General features: G+C 40.6%; 2 protein-coding genes across 2 annotated transcripts; one reads left to right on the forward strand and one right to left on the reverse strand.

Annotated features, from left to right (window-relative positions):
* Positions 1-1,299: 1,299 nt before the first annotated feature.
* Positions 1,300-11,289, reverse strand: LOC107285783 (solute carrier family 25 member 36-A-like). Its single transcript, XM_029283755.1, has 8 exons — positions 11,198-11,289; positions 10,186-10,344; positions 4,423-4,599; positions 4,215-4,292; positions 3,904-4,004; positions 3,640-3,706; positions 2,188-2,471; positions 1,300-2,088 (listed from the first exon to the last, which is right to left on the reverse strand). Exons 1-8 carry the CDS (start codon positions 11,287-11,289, stop codon positions 1,892-1,894), a joined length of 1,155 nt encoding a protein of 384 aa, XP_029139588.1. The 3' UTR covers positions 1,300-1,891.
* Positions 11,290-23,336: 12,047 nt separating this feature from the next.
* LOC107285801 (peroxisomal targeting signal 1 receptor-like) lies at positions 23,337-27,313 on the forward strand. The gene is made up of 6 exons (XM_029283756.1): positions 23,337-23,372; positions 24,814-25,002; positions 26,084-26,119; positions 26,241-26,373; positions 26,588-26,722; positions 27,306-27,313. Exons 2-6 carry the CDS (start codon positions 24,853-24,855, stop codon positions 27,311-27,313), a joined length of 462 nt encoding a protein of 153 aa, XP_029139589.1. The 5' UTR covers positions 23,337-23,372; positions 24,814-24,852.
* The last annotated feature ends 80 nt before the right edge of the window (positions 27,314-27,393 follow it).

Genomic DNA, 27,393 nt, shown 5'->3' on the forward strand with positions numbered 1-27,393 from the left:
CAACACTCTAATCACTACATATTCAGCTATATACGTGTGTGTATCTCTCTCTTTCAAAATATAAACCCAGAACTCAATCTAGAAAGAAAGCCTTAGGAATAGAAAATTTGTGATGTTCAAGCAAACTTTTTTCTCTTTGCCTTTAGTCTCTTAGGGAACAGCATCAAGTTCTTGCAGAACCCAAGGGTTCAATGGAAAACATAGTTTGAAAATCCCTGCTGTATGTGTTGCTCCAGAACTGGGTAGCACCTATTAGGAATGAAAGGTTCCTACAGGGAGGACAGTCCAAGTCTCAGGGGGACCCTGGAAGACCTGAGCTAAAGAGCTTAGTCTTCTAATTTTTCACAAGTGGAAATTCCTAGGTCAGAGCTTCCTTCTGTGGATGTGTCCTGAAATAGTCAAAGGAGAGGCTCTTTATTCATTATAAATACTGAAAGTTGCAAAATTGTGGTGAGATAACCCAATCAATCCATCCTATTAGCATAAAGCCTGGTTTCATGTTTTAAAATATGTCACAGTGCATGACATGAACAAATATGAACAAACTCTCAAAACTGCAATTTTATTCATTTTTTTTTGCATCTTTAAAGAACTCATACAGACAGAAATCCAAGCACAAGCTTTCAACTGGAGGATGTGCCAGATTCCGATTTCAGGATATTCTCTTCACCAACATTGCACAGCTCTCTCCCACATGGAGAATTTTGCATAGTAGCTGCCAATGTATTTCTTCTCCACTTGATTTTTTTTTTTTACCTTCCTGTTAGGGAGGTAAAATCTACCAATCAAGAAATGTAAACAAAGCCCCAGAAGATAAACACAAAGGTAGTCCATGAACAGCATATCTCAAGAAACTTATTTTGCAGTCCTTAATGTCGCGCTGTTTCCTATGAACATGGAGAAAAACATGGAGTGGGAAGGCACAAGTTCCCCACCAATATTTAGAGCTGTGGTCCCCAACTTTTCTGGCTTGGTGGACCAGCAGTGGGGGGAGGGGATGGTTCAAGCGGTGGGCTTCGTACATGAGGGCGAGCACCCACCACTCCCGCAAATGGAGCTTCATGTGCGCAGGCACCCATCCACCATTTTTTTATTATTATTATTATATTTAAACTTCTATGCCGCCCTTCTCCCCAGAGGGACTCAGGGCGGCTCACAGCATGTTAAAAAACAACACAAAAAAACATTTCCCCTATAAAACCAATTAAAAAGCAAATATATTAATAGCTGTGTCATATTTGCGCAGCCTGGTTCTGAACGGGCCGTAGCCCAGGGGTTGGGGACCCCTGCTTTAGAAGATAAGCAACTTGCTGCTCTGGTAGGCTCAAAAGAGAAACATTGCTGTATCTGTAAAGTTCTGATCACTGGCTGATACAGATAGAGTTCAATTTTGAGATCCAAATTACTTATCCTCTTCCAATAAAATGTCCCAGTCTTCTTTGTACTGTTTTCCTTAAAAACTCTCTTAAAGATTTTCACTCAGTTGACCAGATCAGCTCCAGCTCTAGGAAGTGTAGAGCATAACACTTTCAGTGCACCAAACCGCACAATGGGTATACTGATCACCTAGCCTGTGGGACCCTGGAAGCATCCACTAGAGATGTTTTCTTTGAAACATTTCTACATAGCAAATTCCACATCTGTCCAGGTTTGTGATCTGTATGTGCTCCTTTGTCCATGGCTTTATATGTCTGATAAAGGCCAAGAGCAGCTGAACATGTCTTTCACTTATAAAGCCTTCAAAACCACCCATTACAGAAGGCTCCTAACTTTTTAGGCTTTTCTTACAAGGTTTATGTGCTGCAATGGAATGGGGAAGTGTACCCAATTAAGCCACTATACCCTTCAAAGCCTTTAACAGCTTAAGCCACCTGGCAAGAATAGAAAGGTATCACATTTTTGTTGCCAAGTGAATAATCAGCTCATAGGTAACCATAACGATTGCAGCATTGGGGATCTGACGAAGGAGATGAGCTGAAAGTCCACGATAAAGAGCTAAGGGGCCCTCTTCTCTGGCCACAAGCTGGAGAGTTTGCACAAAAGAGCGATAACGATATCCCTCCTCACGTAGCCGTGTCCGAACAACCTCTATGGAAAATAAAACAGAAAATGAGTGTAAGGATGGCAGGAAGCTCTTGTTATGGTCAGATGGGTTCAAAGGAGAGCACGGAGCTCAGAGCAACTCACCATGTGGATAGGCAATGCACGAAGCAAATGTTTTGGAGACAGCCGCTGCCGCCATCAGACCGCAGAAGTCTTGGCTGTTGGGTGATAAGACAACTGCTGGAGTCAGCAGCAGCTGATGTTCCCTGAGTCGCTGCTTCAAAGCCTCGTAAAGCACAAAGTGGATCACTGTTTCAGTGACACCAGCATAGGAGGCAGTAACTCCACGGTAAAAGCCACGCAGACCTTCTCTGTAGTAGACGCGCATGGCACACTGAAGGCCACTGGTGCTCCTCTCGTTTTTGCCCCTGAAAGGAGGAAGGGAAGATTTTGCTTCATTTTGCCAATATCACTGGCTGTGCTTCTTCAATACTAACACTGCAGCTAAAACTTGAATTCAAAAACCTACATTCTGCAATCTGTTTAAATCAGACAAATCAAACCATTAAAAAAAATAAACTGTTTCTGAAGATTTTATTTATTTATGTAGATTTTATCCCAACTGAATTATTTTTTATAAGTAATTCAAAGCTGTGAACATACATAATACTCCTTCCTCCTATTTTCTCCACAACATCCTTGTGAGATGAATTGGGCTGAGATAGCGTGACTGGCCCAAAGCCATCTAGCTGGCTTTCATGGCTAATATAGGACTTGAACCCCACCTTCTAGGCCAGCACCTTAACCACTATACCAAACTGGTGTAATTTCTACAGTTTTTACTATTTTACATAATGTAGACCTCAGGAGGCGCAGAGAGACTCTGCAAGAACTGAAATTTTAACCATGCAAAATATTATGCATATATCTTGAGCTTCTGAAATGCCCCAGGCATTCAAGCATTTATTTGTAATTTTAAGGGAAATTAAAAAAAAAAAGACTGGAGTTCCTAGGACTCTGAATGTTGTGCTTAAATGCAGGATAGTCTACTGGTAGTCCTCAGTTTAAAACAGTTCATTTAGTGACTGTTTGAAGTTATAATGGCACTGGAAAAAATGGCTTATGACAGCTTTTCACTGTTGCAGCCTCCCCATGGTCACATGATCAGCCTTTGGACCCTTGGCAACTAATGCACATTGATGACAGTTGCAGCGTTCTGGTGTCATCCCCTTTTGGGACCTTCCTGCAAGCAAAGTCAATGAGGCAGCCAGATTCATTTAACAACCGTGTTACTAACTTAGCCACTGCATTGATTCACTTATTGACTGTGGCAAGAAAGGTTATCAAATGGGGCAAAATTCACTTAACAACTGTCTCACGTAGCAATGGAAGTGTTGGGCTCAATCGTGGTCGTAAGTCGAGGACTACCTCTATTTGTACTCTGATTAGCCATGGCAGTTGACAAATCTCCCTTCTTTCTTTTACATTTGCAGTTAGTTGTTTTAAAAGCTGGTTTTCTATGATGCCCAGAAATGATCCAGGAATGCAGGGGTCTCAAATGGGGCCCTGGACAGGTGCATTTCCCACTGCCTTTACCTGCGCTCCAGTTGCATCCTAGTCTTCACTAACCAGATAGGATTTGTCAAAGTGGCGGATGTGATGCCTGCAGGAAGCAGATGAAGAAAAGTCAAAGGGAGCAACATAAAACGCTGATTGTAAAGTTCCCTAAGACCTGAAAATTATTTCAAAGTGCCCTCCCGAGTAAAAAGGTTGAAAAAAGTTGATGTATACCAAGCGTAAGGTATTTAATGATTAGTGACAGAAGAAACCCATATTTGTATGCATGGGACATTCATTTACCTGCACAGGCTGCTGAAATCATGTGGACTTTCTTGGACTCTGGCATAAACACTGTGTTGAGTCTCTCCTTAGCTCCCGAATATGCAGCAAAATAAATGGCCCTAGAGGAAGAAAGGGGAAATTGCATCTCAAAAACCATGCAACATTGAATTTGGATGACAAATCAAGAAATAAATGGACTTTCTTAAAAGTCCTTTGATGCCATGCGTCAAAAGGACTCCTTGAGGATATATAGGTGCTTACAATGAGGAGCTCTGTAAAGTTATGCTTGGATCATTAGAGATAACTACTGTTCCATCAAACCATCTTACCTGGAAGGAGCAACTCCAATAAGATTAGGCCCCAGGCCTCGAAACAGGGAGCGAACACCTTCCTTCTCTAGAATGATTCTGTTTAGAAAGGAGTGAATGAGCACATTACTTCCTGTCCTCTTTTTCAGGGTAGAGGAGAATTGGAAATTTGTGAGAACATCAGCAAAGCTTCCCATGTAACCCAGATCTGTTCTCCCACATCGTTCACCTTAGTAGTTCAAGGAAGCCAATTCTGGGGAGTCCTGGGCGGACAAATGTTCCATTCACTCCTTGCAACTGCACTGCAGGTAGGCATACAGGCCTTGGGATCAAGGTGGAGGACTGTAGGCGGGTCTTCACCACTTCCAAAGGGCAAGTCAAAATGGCTCCTACTGTTCCACCTAACCTGTGGGAGTACAGAAAACAAATGCACAATCAACGCATTTTACGAATCCAGGGTGAAAGACAGTCTTCAATGCAGTATTACACCCCCCCAAAATTGTCAAAATGGGCTGGGACTTTTCATTGAGCATATATTTAGGGACAAAAATATACCTGCTATCTGTTATGTCCAGTAGAAAATTTAGTCATTCATTGTTTGGTGCATTACCCAAAAGAACAATAAACTTTAGTTACCAAAGATAATTTGAGATGAAGATAGAGAAAAAGCATCAAGATTCCCTCGTTTTATTCTGCCTACAAGCTCAATTAATGCATCTATATTTAAAGCATCTTATTCTTTGAAGAGATCGGACCAGAAGCTCCTTTCAGTTAAGAATGATAATTAAAAGAAAACTGATTGGGAAAGTAGGAATATGCGTGACTCTGTCCATCAGGACTGACAAGCAGCTCTCACCATTTTCATCTCTCTCCTATCTTTTTATTTTCTCCATGGACTGCTCTGCTATATTAATATGCGTCAGCTTCCAGATTTGCAGTTGATTAACATGCTGACGTCTTGGCTCTGTGTTTCCAAGCAGATGCCAAAAAAGGGGGAAGGGGGGGGAGAAGACCCAAACTCGTGAACTTTGCATCTAGAAATTGCTCAACAAGCTTTATTTTGCTGCCTGCATGTCTTGCCATAGCTTGCAGAATTTCTGCTACTGTGCACTTTGGCAACTGTTCTTTACCCCAGTAAATAAGAAGGGAAAGCCATAACCAGTAGTAGTCCAATAAATAATCTTTTTGTTCAATCTTTGACCATATGTGCTATGGAATTGATGGAGCAATTGATGGCAATAATGCAGCTTTTGCTATCTTATATATGTATATTTATATCCCAACTTTATCCTATGCAATTCAATATGACATACAGAATGGTTCTTCTCTTATTTTTTGCACAACAATAACAACCCTGTGATGTAAGCTGGAATGAGAGACAGCTCTGTTTTATGCCCAGAGTAAAACTAGAATTCATAATCTCTCAGTTTCTAGTCCAGCTTCTTAATCATAACACTCAACTTCATCTTGTGATTTCCTGGTTGCAAAAATATTCTAAGAAAAAGCCTTGCCGACTAGCAATTGGATAGGTTTATATTCATCTGCCCATGTTTATGAAAAATTTCAGGTTTAGAAACCACTTTTTGGTGCCTTTGTACAACTCTTTTTCTACTTGACTATAATTTGGATTTCTATAATTGCTGGATATTTTTTAACACTCTAAGGCAGGGATAGGCAACCTTGGCTCTTTTATGACTCGTGGACTTCAACTCCCAGAATTCCTGAGCCAGCCATGCTGAGGGGAAAGGGAGAGTTTCCAAGCTGAGCCATGCTGGCTCAGGAATTCTGGGAGTTGAAGTCCACGAGTCATAAAAGAGCCAAGATTGCCTACCCCTGCTCTAAGGCAAAACTTGCTAATGCAGGATAGGGACTCTTGCTGACTCTCTAACCCTCCTCTCCTCCCTTTTTTTGTCATCTGCCCCCATACTAGCAGAAGAATGGCAGGAAGAAGGAACAGCAGTGATAGGAGCAGCCTCCATTAAGCTGGCCTCGGCCAAGCTGGCTCCAAAGAGAAAAGGGAATGGCAAGAAAATGTAGTCACATGGAATGAAATCTGGACTACACATTTTTTTTTTGCTATTCCCTCTCATTGTTAGTGAATAAGGAATGAGTGGTCAATCATTGAACCAAAACTAACGACACTGATGCAGTCAAAGAGGTAGAATAACCTATTGCAGAGGTCCCCAACCTTTTGGGCACCAGGGGCCGGTTCCGTGGAGAAAGGTTTTTCCACGGACCGAAGAGTGCATGGTTTTGTGTGCTGCCTGCATCCCACGGATGGGGCTTTGCTTCTTTGTGCTGTTGCTGGCATGCCGCGGCCCAGTACCAGTCCACGGACCGGGGATTGGGGACCACTGACCTATCGGAATGAAGAATATTGAATCTAAGCAAAACCTTTTCAGGAGGGAGGGAATGCATGTAGGTGAGATGAGGGTATAAAAAAGGGACAGGGAAAAGCTCACTGAAGGCCTAGAGAAGGCAACAAAAGGCAAGAGAGAAAGCATGGCCTTCATAAAATGAGAAAAGGAAAGCCTGCAGTCATGAAATGGCAAATTAGTTATGTTCTTTTTCTAATGTATCACCTGAGAACATGCACTTCCATAGATAGGCAGAATGAAACAAGGAAGACTAGACAAGGGGGTTTAGGACAAAAGGCTCAACAGTGGCATAACTCACCGGGACCGATTGTGATGTCTTACCATTTCATACGTAGGGAATCTAAAGAGACCCCAGGGGCCCTGCTTTGATCCAAGGACTTTAAGAAGGATTCAGTTCACAAGTTTGGCACTGTACACATCTGTATATATGTACTAGCAGCATGTGAAAAAGGGGAAAAAATTGTAACCCATCCCATTATTTTTGGTTGCACAAGATACTAACTGCTGTTTTAATTAACCTAGAAAATCGGAAATGGTGCCAACACACTCTTTTCTTTTTAATATCACACTGTAAGGCAAAAAGCTGCAGGCCGACTTCCAGGGTCATCAACAATGAATCTTGCACAAGGCAGCAGTTTGGACAGAGACTGCGTCAAGTCCAAAAGGCAGCTCTAAGCCAGATAACAGAAAAATCAACCTGGCATCCTGTGGAAAGATGGGGAATGGAGAGAAAACACTTCATCCTGGGGAAACCTTTTTAAAATTCGTAATAAAGATAATCCTCGGCTTACAAAAGTTCACTTAGAGACCGCTCAAAGTTACAACAGCACTGAAAATAGTGACTTATGACTGTTTTTCATATTTATGACCGTTGTAGCATCCCCATGGTCACATGATCAAAATTCAGATACTTGGGCAAATGACTCACATTTATGACAGTTGCACTGTCCCGGGGTCATGTGATCACCTTTTGCAATCTTCTGACAAGCAAAGACAATGGGGAAGCCAGATTTACTTAACATCTGTGTTAGTCACTTAACAACTGTAGTGATTCATTTAACAAGTGTGGCAAGAAAAGTCGTAAAACGGGGCAAAATTCACTTAACAGAAATTTTAGGCTCAATTATGGTCGTAAGTCGAGGACTACCTCTAATGTAAATTGGTCAGAAGCACCTCAATTAATGTTGACCAGCATTGTAGCACAATATGAACATCAAAAATACAATTTAGTGCCAAGTACTAGAGGAGCAGTTATAGTATGTTAACTTACTATACCAAACCATCAAAACCATCAAGAAATCATATAAAGTAAGGGTTGGAAGAGACCTTAAAGATCATCTAGTCCTACCCTATCTAGTGCAGAAATCTACTACTATGGAATCTACAATAGTGTCTGATTAAATACTTCCAGGGAAGGAATTCTGCAGCATCTTAATTAGTCCATAAAGTTTCACAGCATTCTTTATTCTTTTCCTCAGTATAATGGGAAGCTATATTGAGAAATTATAATTAATTATGCAGTACTGAACTGTTTTTTTCCAATATCAGCCAGTGCACAGCACAGAGAGTAGCAAGATACCAGTGCAGCTTTTCAATAGAGTATAATCAACTACTGGTATTAGTGAAGAAATGGAACCCATGGACTCTGCCACACAATCTCTTTGCCATGCTTCCTTCTCCAGGGCTGTAGGAATCAATTTCAGTGTAAATCATTCTTCCCCCACAGTGTGCTCTTAATATGCATTCACAGTAGAGCTCTGCTGTGCTACTTTCCATATAGCTGTATAGGTAGTTGTCGACTTGCAATCATTTGTATAGTGACTGTCTAAAGCTATAATAGTGCTGAAAAAAAGTGATTTATGATAGGTCCTTGCACTTATGACCATAGTAGCATCTCCGTGGTCATGTGATCAAAATTCAGGCACTTGGTAACCAACATGCATGGTTCGGTGGTTCACGTAATCACCGCTTGCAATCTTCTCAGCCAGCTTCTGACAAGCAATGTCAATGGGGGAAACTGGATTTGCTTAATGACCACAGGATTCTTTTAATGACTATGGCAAAAAATATCAAAATTGGATGTCACTCACCTAACAACCACCTCACTTAGTGACAGAAATTCTCATCCCAATTGAGGTCGTGAGTCAAAGACCACCTGAATTGCATGACACAAAGGAAAGTGACAGTAATTCCAGTCCTGCCAATGTCATCAGCCACAGGAAAAGCTGCCATTAATTGCCGCTTGGAACATGTGTTGGGCTATGCCAAAAAGTTCCATCCGATTCCTCCAGCCCCAATATTTTGCCAAAGGTTCATTTGCCTATCCAACCTACATGACTGCAAAGCATGTAGGTCTCTTGGATGCCACCTAGCTATTGTCGGGATTTGTGCAGTCCAAATGCAAAGTAAATGTGGTCGCAGAGCTGGAATACAAGAAATAGAGCTTGATATGTGTGTAAAAGGAACTCTAATTGTAAGGCAACAACCCTTTCAGCTTTTCAAGGTAGATCAGACTAGGGAACCACAGTCATGCAGGCCAATATTATTTTTATTGCAAAGATAATAGAAATAGTAGCGCATGGTAACAGTTTCTACTAGACAGAGTAATTTCTATAGCAGAAAAATATTATTTGTATTTAGAGGACTCTTTGCTTAAAAGTGCTGAAATAGTTTTTGGGATTCTTCCTACTCACACCTCCTCTTTCCTCTGCTCAAATGCCAAATTTAGTGAGAAGATGACAGAAAACATGAATAAGCTATCAAGGAGTTCCCTCTGTTTATGTTTGGTTTTTACTGCTAAAAGTTGGTAACTTATCTTTGGGGATCGAATCTTTTCAGTCCTCATGATAGCTTTAATAGGGATGTTGTCCCCAGAATAGCAGAAATATTAGACCATGGTCTACATTTGGCCTGTGGAGGTGGGTGGCAGAAGCAGGGGGTGGGCAGGTATGGGGGGGGGGGAAGCAGCAGGCGGCAGCCTTCACAACAGTCCCAGTTTCTTATATGGCCCCTTGGGAAAATTAATTGCCAACCCCTGAGAAATATGGTGGATCAGAAGAGCAGACTGGAACAGTGGCTTGAAAACTGGAACAGTGTGATTCACTGCTACAGACTTTCTAGCAGTCATACTGGGAACTCAGGCTGCAAAGAATGGCAATTAATATTCACTCTGTTAAGCCATGTGGGGGCTTCAACTCCCAGAATTCTGAGAATAGATTCCACAAACCTAAAGTTGTCTAAGTTGAAAAATACTGATCTAATTCTAGGGGATAAAATAATGTCATTTTTCTAATCCTCAAGCAGATGCAATTTCCACACACATATTAAACATGTCAACTTCTCCATCAACACACTACCCCATATTTTAACATTTCTCCAGATATGCATCTACTCCTCTTTTTCAGCATTTTTACAGCATTCACAGCTTACTTTTCATTGTTTATTGCATTGCTCTAAATCAGGGGTAGGCAACCTTGGCTCTTTTATGATTCGTGGACTTCAACTCCCAGAATTCCTGAGCCAGCACAGCTGCCTACCCCTGCTCTAAGCAATGCTGCAAAACGAAAGGAAATAATTCAAAGGAAAAGCTATCTCCTCCAACCAGTTGCACTGACCTGAGACTCATCCTTCTTTCTGGTTCCGATGCCTGGTACTTTGCCTTAGGCGAGCTTTTCTTGAGCCTCAGGGCAATTCCCAGCATTTCTAAATCTCTAAATAAAAAATCAACAGCTTCTGGAGAACTGCCAGAGCCGCCAACGACTGCTTTCAGGAAGCTAAGAACAGGTTAACACGGGGGAGTCACGGAAAGCACAGGGGAGGGGTATACTGACTTCATAGCCAATCGTGTCTAGACTTTAATCACACCCACATCACTGGTGTAGCTTTAAACCTTTTCCAAATTGGGCAAAATAAATTTGTTTTATTGATTTCAATAGTAGTGGGAAAGGGGTGGGTATTTGAAAAGTTGCCCACGTGTTCAGAGTATATCCGGGTCTCTTTCTCCAAATGCGGCTGGGAGAGCAGGATGAAAAAGGATACCTCTGGCTAAAAAAACTTACGGAAGGTTTCCTACCAGTAGTATTCATTCCGATTCTGCCATTTGAGTAGAGAGGAGCGAAATTTTTGGGAGTCGTTTCAGAGTCGCTGCCGGCTCATTTTAACTCTCATCCCACCAAAGAGAAGCTGGTGTGCAGCAAATCCTAAGTCAGCTATAATGAAAGCTGAGCAGCAATGGATGTAAAAAAGCAACTGATCCTGAACCTACTTGCACACTATCCAAGGAAAAATACCTCTAGCTAGCATAACCTGGCGAAAGTTGGTGCAACTTTCTCACCGTTATTAAAATATATACGTCACTGGTTCACAGCGGCACACAGCTTTGGCAATATTTAACAGTGGTGTTCAGAACCCCCGCCATGCTTATTAAGAGATGCCCGGGATTGCAAGGGTCACCTAGTTAGCAAGCACATGCTCTGGCCTGGCCCGGCCCAAACACGCTGCTCTGGCCTGCCCAGCCCTCTGTGCTCTGCTGCAGAAATGCCGCTGAGCCAACAACCCGCGCTTCGGATCCACACGTGCATGATGTCCGCGACGGGCCGTGCTCTGACGCTCCCTGTGCTTACTCACCCGCCAGCCACGAGATGCAGAGTCGTGCTGTGGCGGGCCATCCCTCTCGACTCGCGCCAATGTGCCCGGCTGGGCTCCCGCCGAAGGTTCATTCCGTCCACCTCTCTCCGGCACGGCTGGCGTAGCCTGGATTTCAATACAGGCTCTTTTCTGCGCCCGACAAGGCCCGGCTCTTTTGGGGAGGGCACTGCAGCCTGCGGGAACCCCTATCCGATGCTGCCGGCAACGGTGACTTTCTCGCGCCTTGGCCGCTAAGGCGGGCCGAGGGAGTGTCACAAATCCCGCCTTGTCGGCTGACGCAGGACGGCGCCTCCTCTCTGCGCAAATCGAAGCTCTCGGCGAGCTTTTCAGCAGTTAGGCTCCACTTCCTCTGGGCAGCTTCTTCTACTCACTCAGAATAGAGCTGGAAGGGACCTTGGAGGTCTTCTAGTCCAGCCCCCTGCTCGAGCAGGAGAACCTATACCATTTCAGACAAGTGACTGTCTAGTCCAGGGGTAGGCAACCTTGGCTCTTTTATGACTCGTGGACTTCAACTCCCAGAATTCCTGAGCCAGCTTGGCTGGCTCAGGAATTCTGGGAGTTGAAGTCCACGAGTCATAAAAGAGCCAAGGTTGCCTACCCCTGGTCTAGTCTCTTCTTAAAAACCTCCAGTGATGGAGCGCCCACGATTTCTGGAGGCAGGCCGTTCCACTGGTTGATTGTCCTCACTGTCAGGAAGTTTCTCCTTAATTCCAGGTTGCTTCTCTCTTTGGTCAGTTTCCACCCATTGTTTCTTGTCCTGCCCTCTGGTGCTTTGGAAAATAAGTTCCCCCTCCTCTTTGTGGCAACCTCTCGAGGGTCCCACTAGCCACAGTAATGAGAAGAGATGGATGCACCGGGAGGAGGGGGGGCGCGATTCAGGTCTGCTTGGAATGCCACCGATGGGCGGAATGCCTTTTTCCCCACCAGGTGATTCGAGGCAAATAAAGTGGAAGTTCTCGGTGCTTAGTTGTACCTTCCTCACATAATAATCCAAAAGTGCTATTGCATCATTTATTTCGTATGACGTAGCAAAATGCAATATATTTTGGGGTGCAATATACATTAGCCTCCTCGTGATGCACCTCCTACTCTACACACTTTGGCTGCTGGACCTTACAAGGATTTCTCAGCAAGACGAAGCAGCATGAATACTGAAAGTAAAAAATGGTGCCGCTGCTACAGCAGGACTCTGTAGCTGAGGGTGGGAGGGGCAGGTTGAGGTAGCCCGTCCCCCCTTCCCTTTTTCTTCTTGCTTAAATGGTACGGTCCGGCTCTTTTGTGCGTGTTGTGATTGGTAGCTGTTGTCCAGAGACTATAGCCCCGCCTCTTGATTGCAACATACGTCTGCTCAAACTGCTTTACGGCGGCTTGAACTCACGGTGGTGGCATCTTCTTTATGTCACTGAGCTAGAATAAAGTACAGCAGTGATTTTAATAGGACTGGTCTCTTACCTGTTTGATGTAAAGGGGACGAGCGGAGAGAACCAAAGTATCAAGGAGATATATTTAATGTAAAATCGGTAAAGATGGTTTGGGGGATTTTTATTTGTTTTGGAGAGGAGAGGCCAAGAAGTCAGGAGTTTTTAATGTTTTATATTACAGTTTCTATATTACAATTTAAATATAAAGTCAATTTATGGTTGGGAGGCAAGGAGAGGGGTAAGATTTCAATTGGGTTTGGGGTAGAATTTCTGGAGGATAGTATATTTCTACTATTGAGCATTTATTGTTTGATGCATGTGTCACTAGTCCATTCTGCAAAATATGAATATGCTCTCTCAAAAGTTGTAAACAAAAATTAGAAAGCTTAAGTGAAGACCTTTAATGGACTCAATTATTTATGAAAGGCCATTTCTGGTGCATTTTCAAAGTACTTCCCCCAAATAGGGAGCTGCCTAACTGAAGTGATGTTTTTAACAGTTCAAAGTAGTAATTACTATTTATCTCTGTATCAGTTTTATATCCACAATTTATACCATAAAGATAAGGCTGACTTTATTCATTATTCAACTGTTAATGAGGATAACATAATACAAAAATACACATTTAATAAAGTTTATAATATTAACTTTAAAATGTCTGCAGAGACTGGTTAATAGATTTCAGTAAGGCATTTGACAAAGTAGACCACAACCTGCTGCTTAGTAAGCTAGAAAAAGGTGGGATAGATGACAACACCATCAGATGGATCTGTAGCTGGCTGACAAACCATACTCAATGAGTAGTCCTCAATGGTACTACATCCACATGGAGAAGTAAGTAGTGGGGTACCACAAGGCTCCGTCTTAGGCCCAGTACTCTTCAATATCTTCATTAATGACTTAGATCCGTAGTGGTGAACCTATGGCACGGGTGCCATAGGTGGCACTCAGAGCCCTCTCTGTGGGCACGCGTGCCGTCACCCCAGTCCTAGGCCTTCAGCTGAATTTTATAAAACCTTTTCGTTTTAGGCCTCCTTCTGGATTAAAACTGAGCTTATAAGCAGTATCACACATGTGGAAAACTATATACCTGATCTGGGAAACGGCTCCCCATTCTCCTACCATGCAGAGAGTTTGGAGGTGACTCCTTACAAAGAGCTAAAAGCTCTATATTACTCTGCAACCACTAAAAAGAAGTCCTTTTCCTTCTGTCCTTTGGTTCCTGCCCTCTACTTACAAAATATCAAAATTGCAAAAAGTAGGAATGAGATAGGTCAGATGTCTTTTCCATGGAGATAGCTTGCAACAACACACCACCAAGTTGTGTATTCATACCATATGGAAACTGCCTCTTCCAAAATTAACTAGCAGTCATTCAAAGGATCGAGGGGGTAGAGTTAGAGGCCAGTTCCAAATGGATAGCAAAATATTTTGCACCTACCATAAATTGCTTAAGCAAAATGTGATATTACTGTTTTGGAATTGCACCTATAATATGTTCTGAAACACTTGAAATGCTGAGCAAATCTAAATTTGCTTAATAGTTGACACTTAAAATTAAAAGGACATAAAATTGTCTGTGGCTAAATGCCTTTGTTTAGACCAGACAGGCATAAATGTTAAAACAATGACTTAGTAGATTCCTAGGGAAATCTCCAAAATAATGATAAATCATCTCTTTCTCACAATAAGCATTGTGAGAAAATTAGACTTTTGCTTTGATAATGATAATAACAGTTCTTGAGATGTGAAGAAAAGGGATGCAAATGGAAAATCAGAAGGAATATGATTGTAATTAATTGTAATTATTGTATTTTGAATGGTATTCTGTCCTACACATACTGTAGGACAGAATAGCATTCAAAATGCAGTTGCTGTTTTACCATTTGATACTGAAGTTCTTGGTATGAAAATTTACCAATATTTCCACATATATTGTTCATATTAAAGTTTTGTGACATTGCAGTTTAGCATATAAAGTGGGTTGCAACAAGGAAGTATGCAATTTCTCTCACCTTTTTTGATAGAAAGGATCCTTTATGTATTTGAAGGACAAAGAACTATTTTAAATCACAATAATGGCTGTCAATTATCAATTATCAATTATTATGACTTGAAGCATCAAGTCATAATTTGATCGTGGACAGCTCAATATGTTTAATAAAGTACTTCTGAAGGTGTGAAAAACAAATGACATTATACTAAAAATAGATTATCAACTAAGGCATAAATTTGCCAGGAGAAAAAAAGTTTTATTGTGCAAAGAAAAAAGATGTTGATTATTTGTTTCAAACCTTTTATGGAATAAGTTAAGGGTTTTTATGGAAGAGGTTTATCTCATGTACATTTTTGGAAAACAAACAATGAAGCCAAGTCTCCCACAGTGGAAAATAGTGAATGTTCTTGGCCTGAGGTTAAAAAAATTAATATAACTAAAAAATATGGATAGGCTGAAACATGTTTCTAGTCCTTTGATGCAGTAATTTTATCATGTGTTTGTGTTAAAAAGGCTGAGATATAAAATTGAAGAGAAAGGGGTCCAACTATTTAATCATTTCAGTGAAAGTAATATTTCAGTTGCTAATCACATCAGTGCTGACTAATTTTTCTTCTGTATGCCTGGAACATCAGGTCCAGAAGAAAGACTCTTTATTATCAAAAACAATATGTGATCACAGAACTGTAATCCAATGGCTCGAAAATATTATTTTATATGTTTTATTTAATATTCACCTGGCATACTTCCATTTTTTTAATTGAAAAAAACTTCAAATTTTGGAGTAAGCATTCTGTAGTGAAAAATAATTATGTTCAATTATGTTCAAAGAGCAAGTAAGCTACTACTTGGTATGACAGCAGCTTAATTATACAAGTATATTAAATGAATGTAAAAGGAATAGCTGAATGTCTATTTGTATTAGCTGCTTTATTTAAACAAAAGATCATATCCAGTTTGTTTTCACTTGGAAACTGCTTCTGAACTTTATGCTTAAACAGAAAAAAACCGAAACTTTGATTTTAGATTTTGATTATTAGATTAACTGTGTTGTTATAGAAAGGGCTAATAGTAAATATGGAAAGCAAAAAGTTTTGGTTGCAACTGTATTTTCTATTCTCTTGCACTGAAAAAAGTCAGAAGTCATTGGGCTTTTTCTTTTCTTTTTTTTAACCTTGCTTCCTTTCCCTTCTTTTACTTTTTCTATTCCCTTATGATCTTTTTTAAAATTTGCATTTTATATTATAATAAACTTTAATAAATTTCTAAAAAAAGAAAAAGAAAAAAGGCATGGAAAATATTTAAGAAAAAGGCATGGAAAATGGCATGAACCTGGACTTCCGGTTGGCCATTGCGGTGCCGCAGACGCTGGAAGACGAGCTCCGTCTTTCGTGTCCAAATTTGTCCCGCTGGGGGACTCTGGAAAGGGTCGAAAGTCACCCTGTAGGCGGCAGCCCTTCCGCTTGATCCAGGGCAGTCCTTCAAACCGGTGGGGGAAAGAGCGGCCATAGCAATATGGCTTGTCACTAAGTCACTGCTGACTTATGGCTTGTCACTTGTCACTGCTGACAGTCGAAGTCAAATCACCACCAAGCACCTTTAAAGCAATGCAGATGAAACTGGGTGAGATCTGATCTTCTCTTTAAGACTTCAAATATCTTTTCCTGTAAAAGCTGCCCAAAGTATTTTTCCCCCTGTGAGGAGAGGAGAAAGGGAATTTCTACCCCACCCTCTAAGAACAGCGGCGACTAACTACCCAGGGGAAACCGAGCAACTATAAGAACAATTCTAATCTAATTGGATGCATATGCTTTTGAAACTTGGGGACTAAAAGTTTTCCTATTCTTACTGGAGACGTTTGTTTTTATCTAAAAAAAATAAACCTTGAAGAACTATCATAAAAACTTTGGATTTAAAAAGCTTTAAACAGCATCAGTGACATCTTGTGGTAAAGTATGATATTACAACTTGTTATTGCCTAAAAGAGATTTGGCTTGAAGCCCAGACTCTAGAAAAAACTCTTTTGACCTTGACAGATACCACCTGTGAAAAACTCAGCTGTAAAGAAGGAATTTCTGGGTGGCATATTTGGCCTCTTTGAACTATGAATGTAAACCTTTACTGATTTTCAGAGTTATATGTGAGGAATTGCTTTTCTATTTCTTTACATGAGAAGCATCTGTTATTACTCGAGATGATGGAATACTTTGGGCTATAAATTCTTACTTGGTAAACAATTTCCACTATAAAACTACCTATAACACATGAAATAGATGTTCCATACCCAGTTATAAAAAACGTAAAACTATTTTTAACGTTTGATTTTTAAAGTCTTCAACAACACATTATCAAGAGAATATGGATGAAGCTAAGGAAAAAATCCTTTCTATGTTGAAATCAATACACGAAACCATTCTTCCAGCTTGTGACAAAATAAGATGCAACATAAAGGAACAAGATGCCAGCTTTGATATACATCTTGACTACAACCAAAGAACTAACAATGCAGAAAATAACAGGAGAAGTGGAACAACTAAACACTAAGACAGAGGACCCAATTGACCAACAGATCCACCCAACGGAAAAATCAGAAAAGGGAATGACAACATTGAAAAGGGAAAACACTTTTTACATAAATCAGGAAATTTGAGGAAAAGGAAGAAGAACAGATTGAATGGAAGATAAACTTATCAGGACAATTGTGGGAAATTGGAGTAATAGGGAGGCGATCTAATGAATACAAATGGGCTAGTTCTTCCCAAAAAATTGTAATTCAATGGTCTTTCTTATTTCAAATAATATATATAATAATAGAGGGAGAACTGTTTGATGATTCAAAAGTACTGACATGGAAGGTCAGTTGGCAAAGGAAGAAAGCCAGAGTAAGGCTGAAGGAAACTAGGGTTTTGATTTATTAGAGGGGATTTCATATTACTGATTAGAGGGTTGAATATGGTGGAAAATGGATAATTTTTAGAAAATAAACATTATAATTGAATAGGTAAGATGTGTAACAAGACTAATAGACCTTTGGTTTAATATGGTAGAAAATAGATAACTTTTAGAAAAGAACAAGACTATATGCAAATAGATAAGATGTGTATTTAGAATATTAGATTTTGTTATGAAAAGGGAAAAAGAAAGCCGTTGAGATAAGGGAAACTTTGGTTACCTAAAGCTTGGAAATTATAAATACCAAATGTTAATTTGAATATTGATGGGAAATGAAAGCTTGGGAAAAAAGTAATAACAGGACATTGATTGTATATAAGGATTGAATGCAAACACAATTAAGATATGTATAAGCTAAAATTAGAAAATTAGAATATTTCAGACATGTAATGCGACACCCAGAAAAATATGGCATACTCAATTTAATCCTCCAGTGAAAGATTGAAGGCAAACGAGGTCCAGGCAGAAGAAGAACATCATGGCTTCAAAATCTAAGGGACTGGTTTGGACAAAACTCAGCAGCACTTTTTCGTGCGGCTGCTGATAAAAACAGGATCGCCAACATGATCGCCAATGTGGCACAAGAGAAAGAAGAAGATAAGCTAAAAATTATTGATAAATGTAACAAAGATGGTTTTACTTAGTTGCTAATAATTAGAACTATATTAGCCTGAGATAGTAGATATTAAGGGAAAAAGAGAGGAAATATCTGATGTTGTAACTTGAGATTTGTACTAAAGATTTATTGAATTATTGATTAACCCAGTCACCATGTTGCTTTTTAAATGTTTAATTGTAAAATTAGAAAACTAATAAAATATTATATATAAAAAAAGAAAATGGCATGGACCTATCCATGAAGCTATCAGAAGTCCAATGTGTTCCCTTTATGATATAGAGGTAGTCCACGACTTACTAGTATAATTGAGCCAGGAATTAGCCGTATGTCTTGGTGGTAATTAACCACATGATCACACCCAATTTTACAACCTTTTTTGTAGCAGCAAATCCATTTTCTTCAATGGATTTTTTTCCCTGAAAACTGGAAGAAAATACTGGAAACTGGCAAAAAATGCCAAACATTATTGTCATGTGATTGTGGGACATTGTAACAGTTGTAAATGCCAGCCAGCTGACAAATGTCCAAAATACAGTCACATGATCGGGGGGGAGGCTGCTGAGGCCATCAGAACTCTGGGACCCAGTTGTAAGTAGCTTTGGAGTGGCTCCACAGTAACTTTGAATGGTCACAAAGTGAGGACTATTTGTAATTAGTCTTTATAATATGGTCTAACGCCTATATACATATGAAAATTCACCAAAAGGCATTAAAGATATTAATATTTTATTAAAATAATAAAACGGTAGGGGAAATCTGACCTTATCAAGGCAAATAGTATAAAGCAGCTTAAGATAACTAGCTAATTAATAGCAGTATCATTATCAAGGCTCTAATGAGGTTAGACTGCTGGGCACTTCAATGGATTTAGGCAACCAGAACTCTGATGGGTTAATTCTAAGCAAACTTTGCCAGTTATGATAATAAATCCTTTTCAAATGTTCATGTGCAAAGCAGGTAGAGCAAAGGAAGCCTGCAGGAAAGAATGAGGGTCCAGGTTTTTTTTGGGGGGGGGGGGGAATTCCTAAAGGGACAAGTCTTTATGAGATCTTTACCATTGGAAGGCTTTAGCATATGTTCTCCATTGGTTTCAGCCGGTCAACACAGGTAGTCCTTGACTTAACCATTCATTTAGTGACTGTTTTAAGTTACAACAGCACTGAAAAAAGTGACTTATGACTATTTTTCACACCTAATGACTACTGTAGCATCCCCATTATCACGCGATCAAAATTCAGATGCTTGGCAACCGACTCATATTTATGACAGTTGCAGCGTCCTGGAGTAATGTGATCACCTTCTGAGACCTTCTGACAAGCAAAGTCAATGGGGAAGCCAGATTCACTTAACAACCGTGCTTGTAACTTAACAACTGCAATGATTCACTTAACAACTATGGCAAGAAAAATCATAAAATGGAGCAAAACTCACTTAACTGTCTCACTTAGGAACACAAATTTTGGGCTCAGTTGTGGTCATAAGTTGAGGACTAGTAAGGACTACTGGGAATAAAAAGCAGGAACAGAGAAGGTCTTAAGGGGCCAAGGTCAACCTCACTGGACCAAGAGCAGATCACAGCTGCCAGAGAGAGGGTGCAGAGATTAAAGGAACATCATAGAAGGTGATTTTCCATAGGATCAAGAGAATCTTCCAGCTCACAAGACCAGTGTTTCCATAACAGGAAGAAAGGTATAATCCACAAGACAATAATGCTAATTAAAATTGCAAGAAGAGAAAAGATAATCCCTTCTCTGTTTATCCCTTGCTATTTCTCCTGTTATACAATAAAGGATAGATAGTCCATGCAATTCCGTCAAATTGTGCTACTCCTCATGTTTCCTTCTTTTTGAATCCTACAGGTAGAGCTATTGCCTAAAGAACTGCAAAATAGGACACACCTTGTAAAACTGTAACAAAATGATTTGCTACCTGCATTAGAACTAAACAGCCTTTTATTAGACTACAGCATGTGTTTATTTATTAAAAATCTTTATATATTTCCTTTTAGATATTCTGCAATTCATTAAGATGCTCTTAAATATGTTCCACTGAGGTTAATGGTACTTCTGCCATTTGGGGGTAGTTTTCATTTTCCAGAAGTGATTATTCTGGAACAGAAAATGGTTTGTGGCTTTCTGGGTCACTAATATTCATCTCCATAATGGATGTAAATAAAAACTCAATGTATTTGTTGAGCCTTCCAATCCAAGACAATCCTATCGGTATTTCAACCCTCCAGAAATCTCCATAGCAAAGTGACTGTTTTGGAAATGTGGGACTTGAACTTGAAACTTTGAACTCACATCAGAGTTTTCAGGCAATCTCAACAATGTGGGTGTTTACCACATTAACCATTGTTAATTGATAATGCAGTTGCAATCTATCTCAGATGTAACTTCCATCTGTATTACTGTACCACCCTTTGTTTTCTCCTCATCCTCCCCCCCTTCTCTCAATTTAAATCCTACATCAGCCTTGCCACTCTAGGCAGCTTTCTTACAGCTTATGCTTTTTAATAATAAAATGTGTTAATTGGAAAGTGCTACCACAGACTAACACGACTCTTCTCCTATAATGTCTGTTTCACATTGATTATTTATGGGAGTGGATAAAAACAACATTAGAAATGCCATTCAGCTGAATACAAAAACCATGAAGTTATATGGGGTATTTGTCTATAGAGTTTCCTGCTTGTGCAGGGGGTTGGACTAGAAGATCTCCAAGGTCCCTTCCAACTGTTATTCTATTCTGTTGCAGCTTTGGAGAGGCTCAAAGCTGGGGCTGTATAGGTATATCTGCTGGTGGCACTTCAAACAGAAGGTGGCCTCTCATCCTGGTTTCCGTTTGCAACACTTGAGAACCTGTTGGATTGAGCTATGTAAGAGTTGCATTGCTGCCTTCTTTTGGACCTGTTTTTGGTATTAAAAAGTACCTTGTGACAATCTGAAGAGGGTGGAACCACCCTGGTGTGAGCTGATCTTTTCACTGATTAGGAAGTTTGCAGATGACTGTCTTCTAAATCTTTATCTGTTTGGAAGTGATCTTAACATTTCAGCTGCTTGAAAAACAATATTTGAGACCTATGTTGGAGGCCTTATTAAACTAGCAGACGCAAGGAAAAAGGTTTGTCTCAAGCCCAGCCAGGGTGATGACCTTATGGTTCAGGATTGTAGGACCTAAGGAATTAGTCCATTTGAATAAACTGTAGTTGTGGACTAAAGTACATTTCAGTGAAAAGTTTAGGCTTCCTGAGAAGGTTAGTCAACAGATCAGCATCTTGACCTATGGTACCATTTCAGGTTTTCTTTATTACACTGTTCTAAAGGACATTGCTCAGTGAAGTTTTAACAGAAGTTCACATTTAAAGATGCATTCTGGACTGAAGCAGTGTTTCCTTTAAATTGCCAGATGGAAGTAGCACTATTACTTTGATCGAAGTGCCAAAAGGGACTTCTGGGCAGGCTAAACTAAGAAAGTGGTTAAAACTGAATCAGTTGGCTTGGAATCATTACCCTGAAGTGGATTAGTGTTACAGTTCAGTGGTCACTCCGCATGAGCCATTTAACTTAATTTTTATAAACATCACACAAATCCAAACATATGAATCTTTTTCTGTTTCCCTTTTTGTTCTCATCTTTTTAAAAATCCTCTTTTAGTTATTTTGGCTGTAGGTAATAGCCTTTTTAACAAGGAACTATTAGTTGTGGTGGATGGCAACTTTTGCTATCCCCAACTAAATAGTTGATGTAAAGGGATTTTGTAATTTTAACACACCTAGAAGGATCCAATTTGGGGAAAGCTGGGATAAGCTGCTACTTGAGAAAATAATTTATTATGAACAAATAAAAGGTAAATCACCATATTTTTTTATAAAGACTTATTCAACTTACTCTTTTTTAATACTAATATTAATGAAGAGAGTAATTCTATACAGTAGGGTGGGGAATTAGTGACTTTTGAGACATGACTTAAGCCAGTGGTGGCACTCATTGCCCTCTCTGTGGGCACGCATGCTGTTGCTCCAGCCCCAACTCCCCCCACGGCCCCCTCCTCACCAGCAGCCACCCCTCAGAGTTGTCACCAGGCGCAGCCCGTGCAGGGCACCGCAGCCAAGGACATGGCAGCTGGGCAGCAGGGATAAGACTCCACCCTCGTGCCCCGTTGCGCGCAGATGATGTTGCGGGGTACGGGGCGTGGCCACCATGGCGCTGCAGGGCCACCTGGGCGATCTTCTGCGGTGGGCCCTGGAGGCGGTGGGTGGCCCTGCGGGCAGTTGAGTGGGGCAGAGCGTGGGGCAGGCAGGGTGAGGTGGGTGGAGCAGGGGGCGGTGCCAGTTTTGGGGCACTCGGTCTCTAAAAGGTTCGCCATCACTGACGTAAGCATTCATAAATATTCTTGTGATTTTAATATTCCATCCCCTGTGAAAATTACCCTGGTATGTGTAGTATTAAGCATGGATAGCAGTTACAGTAGATCAGCTATTTGTGGCACTTTAAGTTCTTCATTATGCATTATATATTTATCTGTGGCTTCAGGTCCTCAAGATTTTCACTTTAAATACATAAGTCATTTGGATTTGCTATCAAGGTTTTAGACAGTACTCAGAAAATAAGTTCTTAACAACTGATAAGAAAAAACGATGGGAAAATACAATTCTTTCCCCCATCTCTTTACGCTCTACTTTAAAACAGCAATTCCTTCCAGAGCTTATACCAGAGCCAGAAGAAAGTGAGCTGACCTTGCACTGAATATTTTTTCCATAGCTTTAATACTGAATGCCAGGCATAGAAGAACTTACTGAAACATAGGTGGATAGAATATCCACTACATAGTCAAAGCTGTGACATGGGTGTCCGGCAGTTACATCATTCGATTTCTAAACCGGTTTACTCGGGGTTAAGCAAAGCTGAAATCGTAATCTGACCAAGAAATGCTATTAGCCTCTATTGGGTTTTTTTTGGTTTTTTTTACTTCTGCATCAAAACCAGCACGATCTTATCCTGACATCAATATTCCCAACGTGGTTGGCTTTCCGTGGCAAACGCTCCGGAGTCGGCGTTGCTTCCCGGTTTCTGTTACTGCGCGCTGGCCCTTTAAGGGCCGGCTCCGCCTCCTTTCTTCTTTTTGCGAATGTTGTAGGAACGAAGCAGACACGGGGACGTGTAGGTATGTATTGCATTGGAAGGGGAGCGGGAGATTCCCGGTACGTACTCTAGGTTGTTCGCCGGATCGATTCAGCTCATTAGGGGGAGGACATGGAGATCCTTCACAAGGGCACTATACGGCTGCTGGGAAAGGCGAGCTCTGAAGTGGAGAGAAGCAAGGCCTTGGAAGCCTGGTGAGCTGGTTAATTTCATCCCCAAACCTTTCCGGCGGCGGAGACTGGTTATTCAGCCAGGCGTGCAGCAGAGTCGTCGAGATTCCTGAAATCAAGTCCGGCTTGCATTGTCGCTTTCGTTTTTCCCCCAGTGCTGGCTATTAGGATAGTATAGATTAGAAAACCTCTTGGTGTCTCAATTGACACAGTCCTGGGTAAGCTCCAGAACTTGCTTTCGCCTCTAACTCGCTCCTCGGGTTTTATGAAGTGATCAAGATGCGTGTATACAGTACTGCATGCCCCTGGTGGTGGTTCAATGACGGCTAGGTAACTGTAGCCCACTGGAAAACGTCAGGGCTTAGCAGAGGAGAACGTAGCTTAGATTTTGCCACTGATTGAATGTATGCTGGAAAGGGAATACTGTATACGTTGCTTCCTGGGTTAATACGTCTGCGTGAGATGTGTTTGTTAGAGTTACTTAATTCATTTGTGGGTGTGTAGGTAAATGTAGTTCGGAGTGACTTGTAATTGTGCAGTTTTAAGCCGAGAGTTGTGCAACATGCTAAACCAAATGCTAACCATCATAATTTGCCTTAACATGTTGTATGCACACAGGCATTGTGCTTTGACAGCCATAGTGTATGTTTTGCTGGCTTATATAAACTACGGTAAACCCCAGTAAACAGTAATATTGTCAGTGTAAGTGGTATTTGAGTACCATGCTAACAATACTGTAATAGTTGGGTCTGAGCTCCAACACTTGTGGTTACTGGGGGGTAGGGGTTGGGATGAGGGCTTGGATTAATCAACCTGACATTGTGATTTTGTATTACATGATGAGTTGCACCATGTCTTGTGCTAGCCATAGATCAGACATCTGCTCACTGATCTAATACCTGACATGGTAAGGTAACAAACCATAGTTCATTGCTTGTCATTTTGGGCAATAATGGTTGGTTAGCTGACACTTCCTGGATTTTCCTTTGTCGTTAAGTAATGTCAGCGTTAATCACTATAAAATTATATATCATGCATATGTAAATAGGTAAGCACATATATAAAGTAAGTAAATATATGGGTAGATCTGGATGTGACTTAGATAGGTTTTAGGGATGGTGCTCCAAAATTCATTACTATTAGTAGGGAAATTGATGTCTCTGTTTCGTCTGCTGCAGCAGTTGCATTCCATGATCCTTTTCGAAGTTGCCCGACCAGTAATCTAATCGTGCAGACAATTCTATATATACTGTAACTAAATATAATCTGTGCAACTCTTTATTCTTTGGACAGGTGAGGGTTGTGTGGGTGTCACGTTCTCCACCACCTACCATGGCAATGAGGGAGTTGGTGGAGCCAGAGTGTGGGGGCTCTAATCCTCTGATGAAGCTGGCTAGCCACTTCACACAGGACAAGGGCCTGCAACAGGAAGGACTCCACGGCTCCCTAGCGTGGCCTCCCATTGGTCCAATAGCAGATGTGGTAAGTTTAACACACTTAGTCTGTTTTAGGATACTATTGCTCTGTCTTGGAATACGTATAAAGCTGATTTAGGATATTAGGGACCCTGAAACTAATTCAACTTCTGGAGATGGTACAAAGCATTCAGTATGTTGATGTGTGTCCCATCTCTGGACTTTCTGCTAATCACTTTGATGCCATACATCCATCTTGTCTGTTGTCTCGATTACCTTGTATTTTCCTCACTTTTGCCCAGAATATTTTTTCCTATTGTATCTATTTTTTATTGCATCAAAGCGTATGAATTTCACCTTTATTTGATCCAGGACTTATTAGTTGGCTCTTACAGTTCACTGTACTTTTAGAAACTGTCTCTGAATGCATAGTTTGAGGATATGTGTTTTCTTTTCTTTTTTTCATTCTTGTCATAGTCGTCATATTGCCATTAAATAGGAAATTTAAATATAGGATGCTTTTATGTTTGAGTTTATAATTGCACTAAACTGTAACTTGTGTAGTTTAGCACAGTGAGTTAATTCAGCCATTGGTGTTTATTCAACAAATTTTAATTAAAAGAATGTGATTTAATACAGTATATAAATTCAGCTGTGAATCAAATTGTGGAAGAGTGTGGCTTGGAAGGTTTTTAGGTTTCTTATAAGGTAGTTGTCAGTACATGCTTAGGGTCAGTAGACTTTCCAAAATGATTTTTTTTTCACAGTGGCAGTTTCAAGAGCTGATTAAAAGTTGATCTGGAAAATTCCTGCTTCAAATCTCATATTTGCCACAGATATATTATGTAGGCACACAATTATTCAGGCCAAGTTAGGTTCAAACCCATAGTGCATGGATGGAAGTGAAGAATGGAAATAAATATTGTCAATAACCTGAATCTCCCACATTTAGTCTTGCAGGGATCCTTCCTTGAGGATATGTGGAGAGATTAGAACCACCATTATATCTTCTTTTCCCATGTACAGTTCCATCTGATTTAAAATTGACCATTCTCATTGTCTAAAGAGCTGTATAATATCAAAGTGAGATGGAGCCTCAGAGGGCAGAGGGAGCTCAAGATAATTACCACATCTCTTCTGTTTTCTAGGTACCCAAACCTCTTGGAAGAGCCACTGAAGATGATGTAAGCCTTCCCATATTTGTTTCTAACTTCCTCACCACCCTTGACTTGTTCTATGACTTTATTTCCATGCCCCTGATGTACATTTTGCCCACACAAATTCCTGTATCATTTTCTGTGACAGCTGGTGGCAGAGTTCCTTCAAGAGCAGAATGGCCCCATGCTCTCCTGTGGCCCACAAACATTCAAGATGGATGATCTGTTGGCTGAGATGCAGGAAATTGAGCAATCTAATTTCCGACAGGCCCCACAGAGAGGTAAATGTGAACAAGGAAGAGCCAAACACCTTATGGACAAAAGGGAGTAGGGCAGGCTCTGGTCTTTTGTTTCTAAAAAGGGGAAGGAGAGGGTTGTGAATTGTAGAAAAAAATACAGTCTGGTATTGGTCTCACCTGTATGTATTGGGAGATGTGCTGTGTGTGTGTGTGTTTGATATTGGGACACTTATTGGGACCCATTCCTGTTCCTCAGCTCCAGGGGTGGCAGCGCTGGCACTCTCGGAAAACTGGGCGCAGGACTTCCTTGGTGCATCTGATAATGCAGCTGACGTGTCCGCAGATTATGATGGTGCCGATTGGTCCCAGGAGTTCATTGCCGAGGTTACAGGTAAGGCTGCTGTTGGGAAGATGTGGGCATCTCTCACTTTACAGGAGTTTACGGGTATTTACTTATTTATTATTATTTATTTATCTATTGCATTTAATGGAGCAGGGTGGGAAAAACAAAGCCACTGTAAACGGAATGGGTGCAGGATTGGCAGAATAAAGGAAGTTTCCTGCATAGTACTAAAGAGTATCTCCTTTCTTGTTCAGCTTCTTTTAGGCAGTCTTTTTTTTTCTTCTGTCTTGCCTTCTGAAGATTTAAGTCTGTAGACCTAGAAAAGTAGGTTTTTCTAGAAAACATATGTTCTAGAAAAGCATGTTTTGAGAAGTCAATATAGCATAGTAGTAAAGGGATTCAGGTTTAATTCCATTCTCAGTCATGGGATAAAAGGGTGATCCCCATGTAAACTACTTTGCGTTAGATGAAAAAAAAAGGATATAAATCTAATAATAAACTGGGTGCATTGCAGTTAAATTAACAATCATGTGCCACCTGAATACATGTTTAATGTAGCATAGGATTTGCTCAACTAGAGTTTCCTTCAATACATAAATGGCATTCTGAATTGAATGTAATTTTTCAACAGGGCCTTAAAAGTACAAAGGCCTTTTAGAGAAGGAAGATTGTGTAATTCTAGGAATCATGTCCTGTTTTATAGTTATTTGCAGAGTTAA

Source organism: Protobothrops mucrosquamatus, unplaced genomic scaffold, assembly GCF_001527695.2.
Source record: "Protobothrops mucrosquamatus isolate PMUCROS unplaced genomic scaffold, P.Mucros_1.0 scaffold212, whole genome shotgun sequence".
NCBI lineage: Eukaryota > Metazoa > Chordata > Lepidosauria > Squamata > Viperidae > Protobothrops > Protobothrops mucrosquamatus.

Excerpts from the sequence above, each read along its gene's own strand:
- LOC107285783 (XM_029283755.1), bottom strand. The coding sequence starts at position 11,289 with ATGAACCTTCGGCGGGAGCCCAGCCGGGCACATTGGCGCGAGTCGAGA. Across the intron at positions 4,005-4,214 it reads ATTGGAGTTGCTCCTTCCAG|GGCCATTTATTTTGCTGCAT; the intron begins GTAAGATGGTTT and ends TTCTTCCTCTAG. Across the intron at positions 3,707-3,903 it reads GATTTCAGCAGCCTGTGCAG|GCATCACATCCGCCACTTTG; the intron begins GTAAATGAATGT and ends TGCTTCCTGCAG.
- LOC107285801 (XM_029283756.1), top strand. The coding sequence starts at position 24,853 with ATGGCAATGAGGGAGTTGGTGGAGCCAGAGTGTGGGGGCTCTAATCCT. Across the intron at positions 26,120-26,240 it reads GAAGAGCCACTGAAGATGAT|CTGGTGGCAGAGTTCCTTCA; the intron begins GTAAGCCTTCCC and ends TTTCTGTGACAG. Across the intron at positions 26,374-26,587 it reads CCGACAGGCCCCACAGAGAG|CTCCAGGGGTGGCAGCGCTG; the intron begins GTAAATGTGAAC and ends CCTGTTCCTCAG.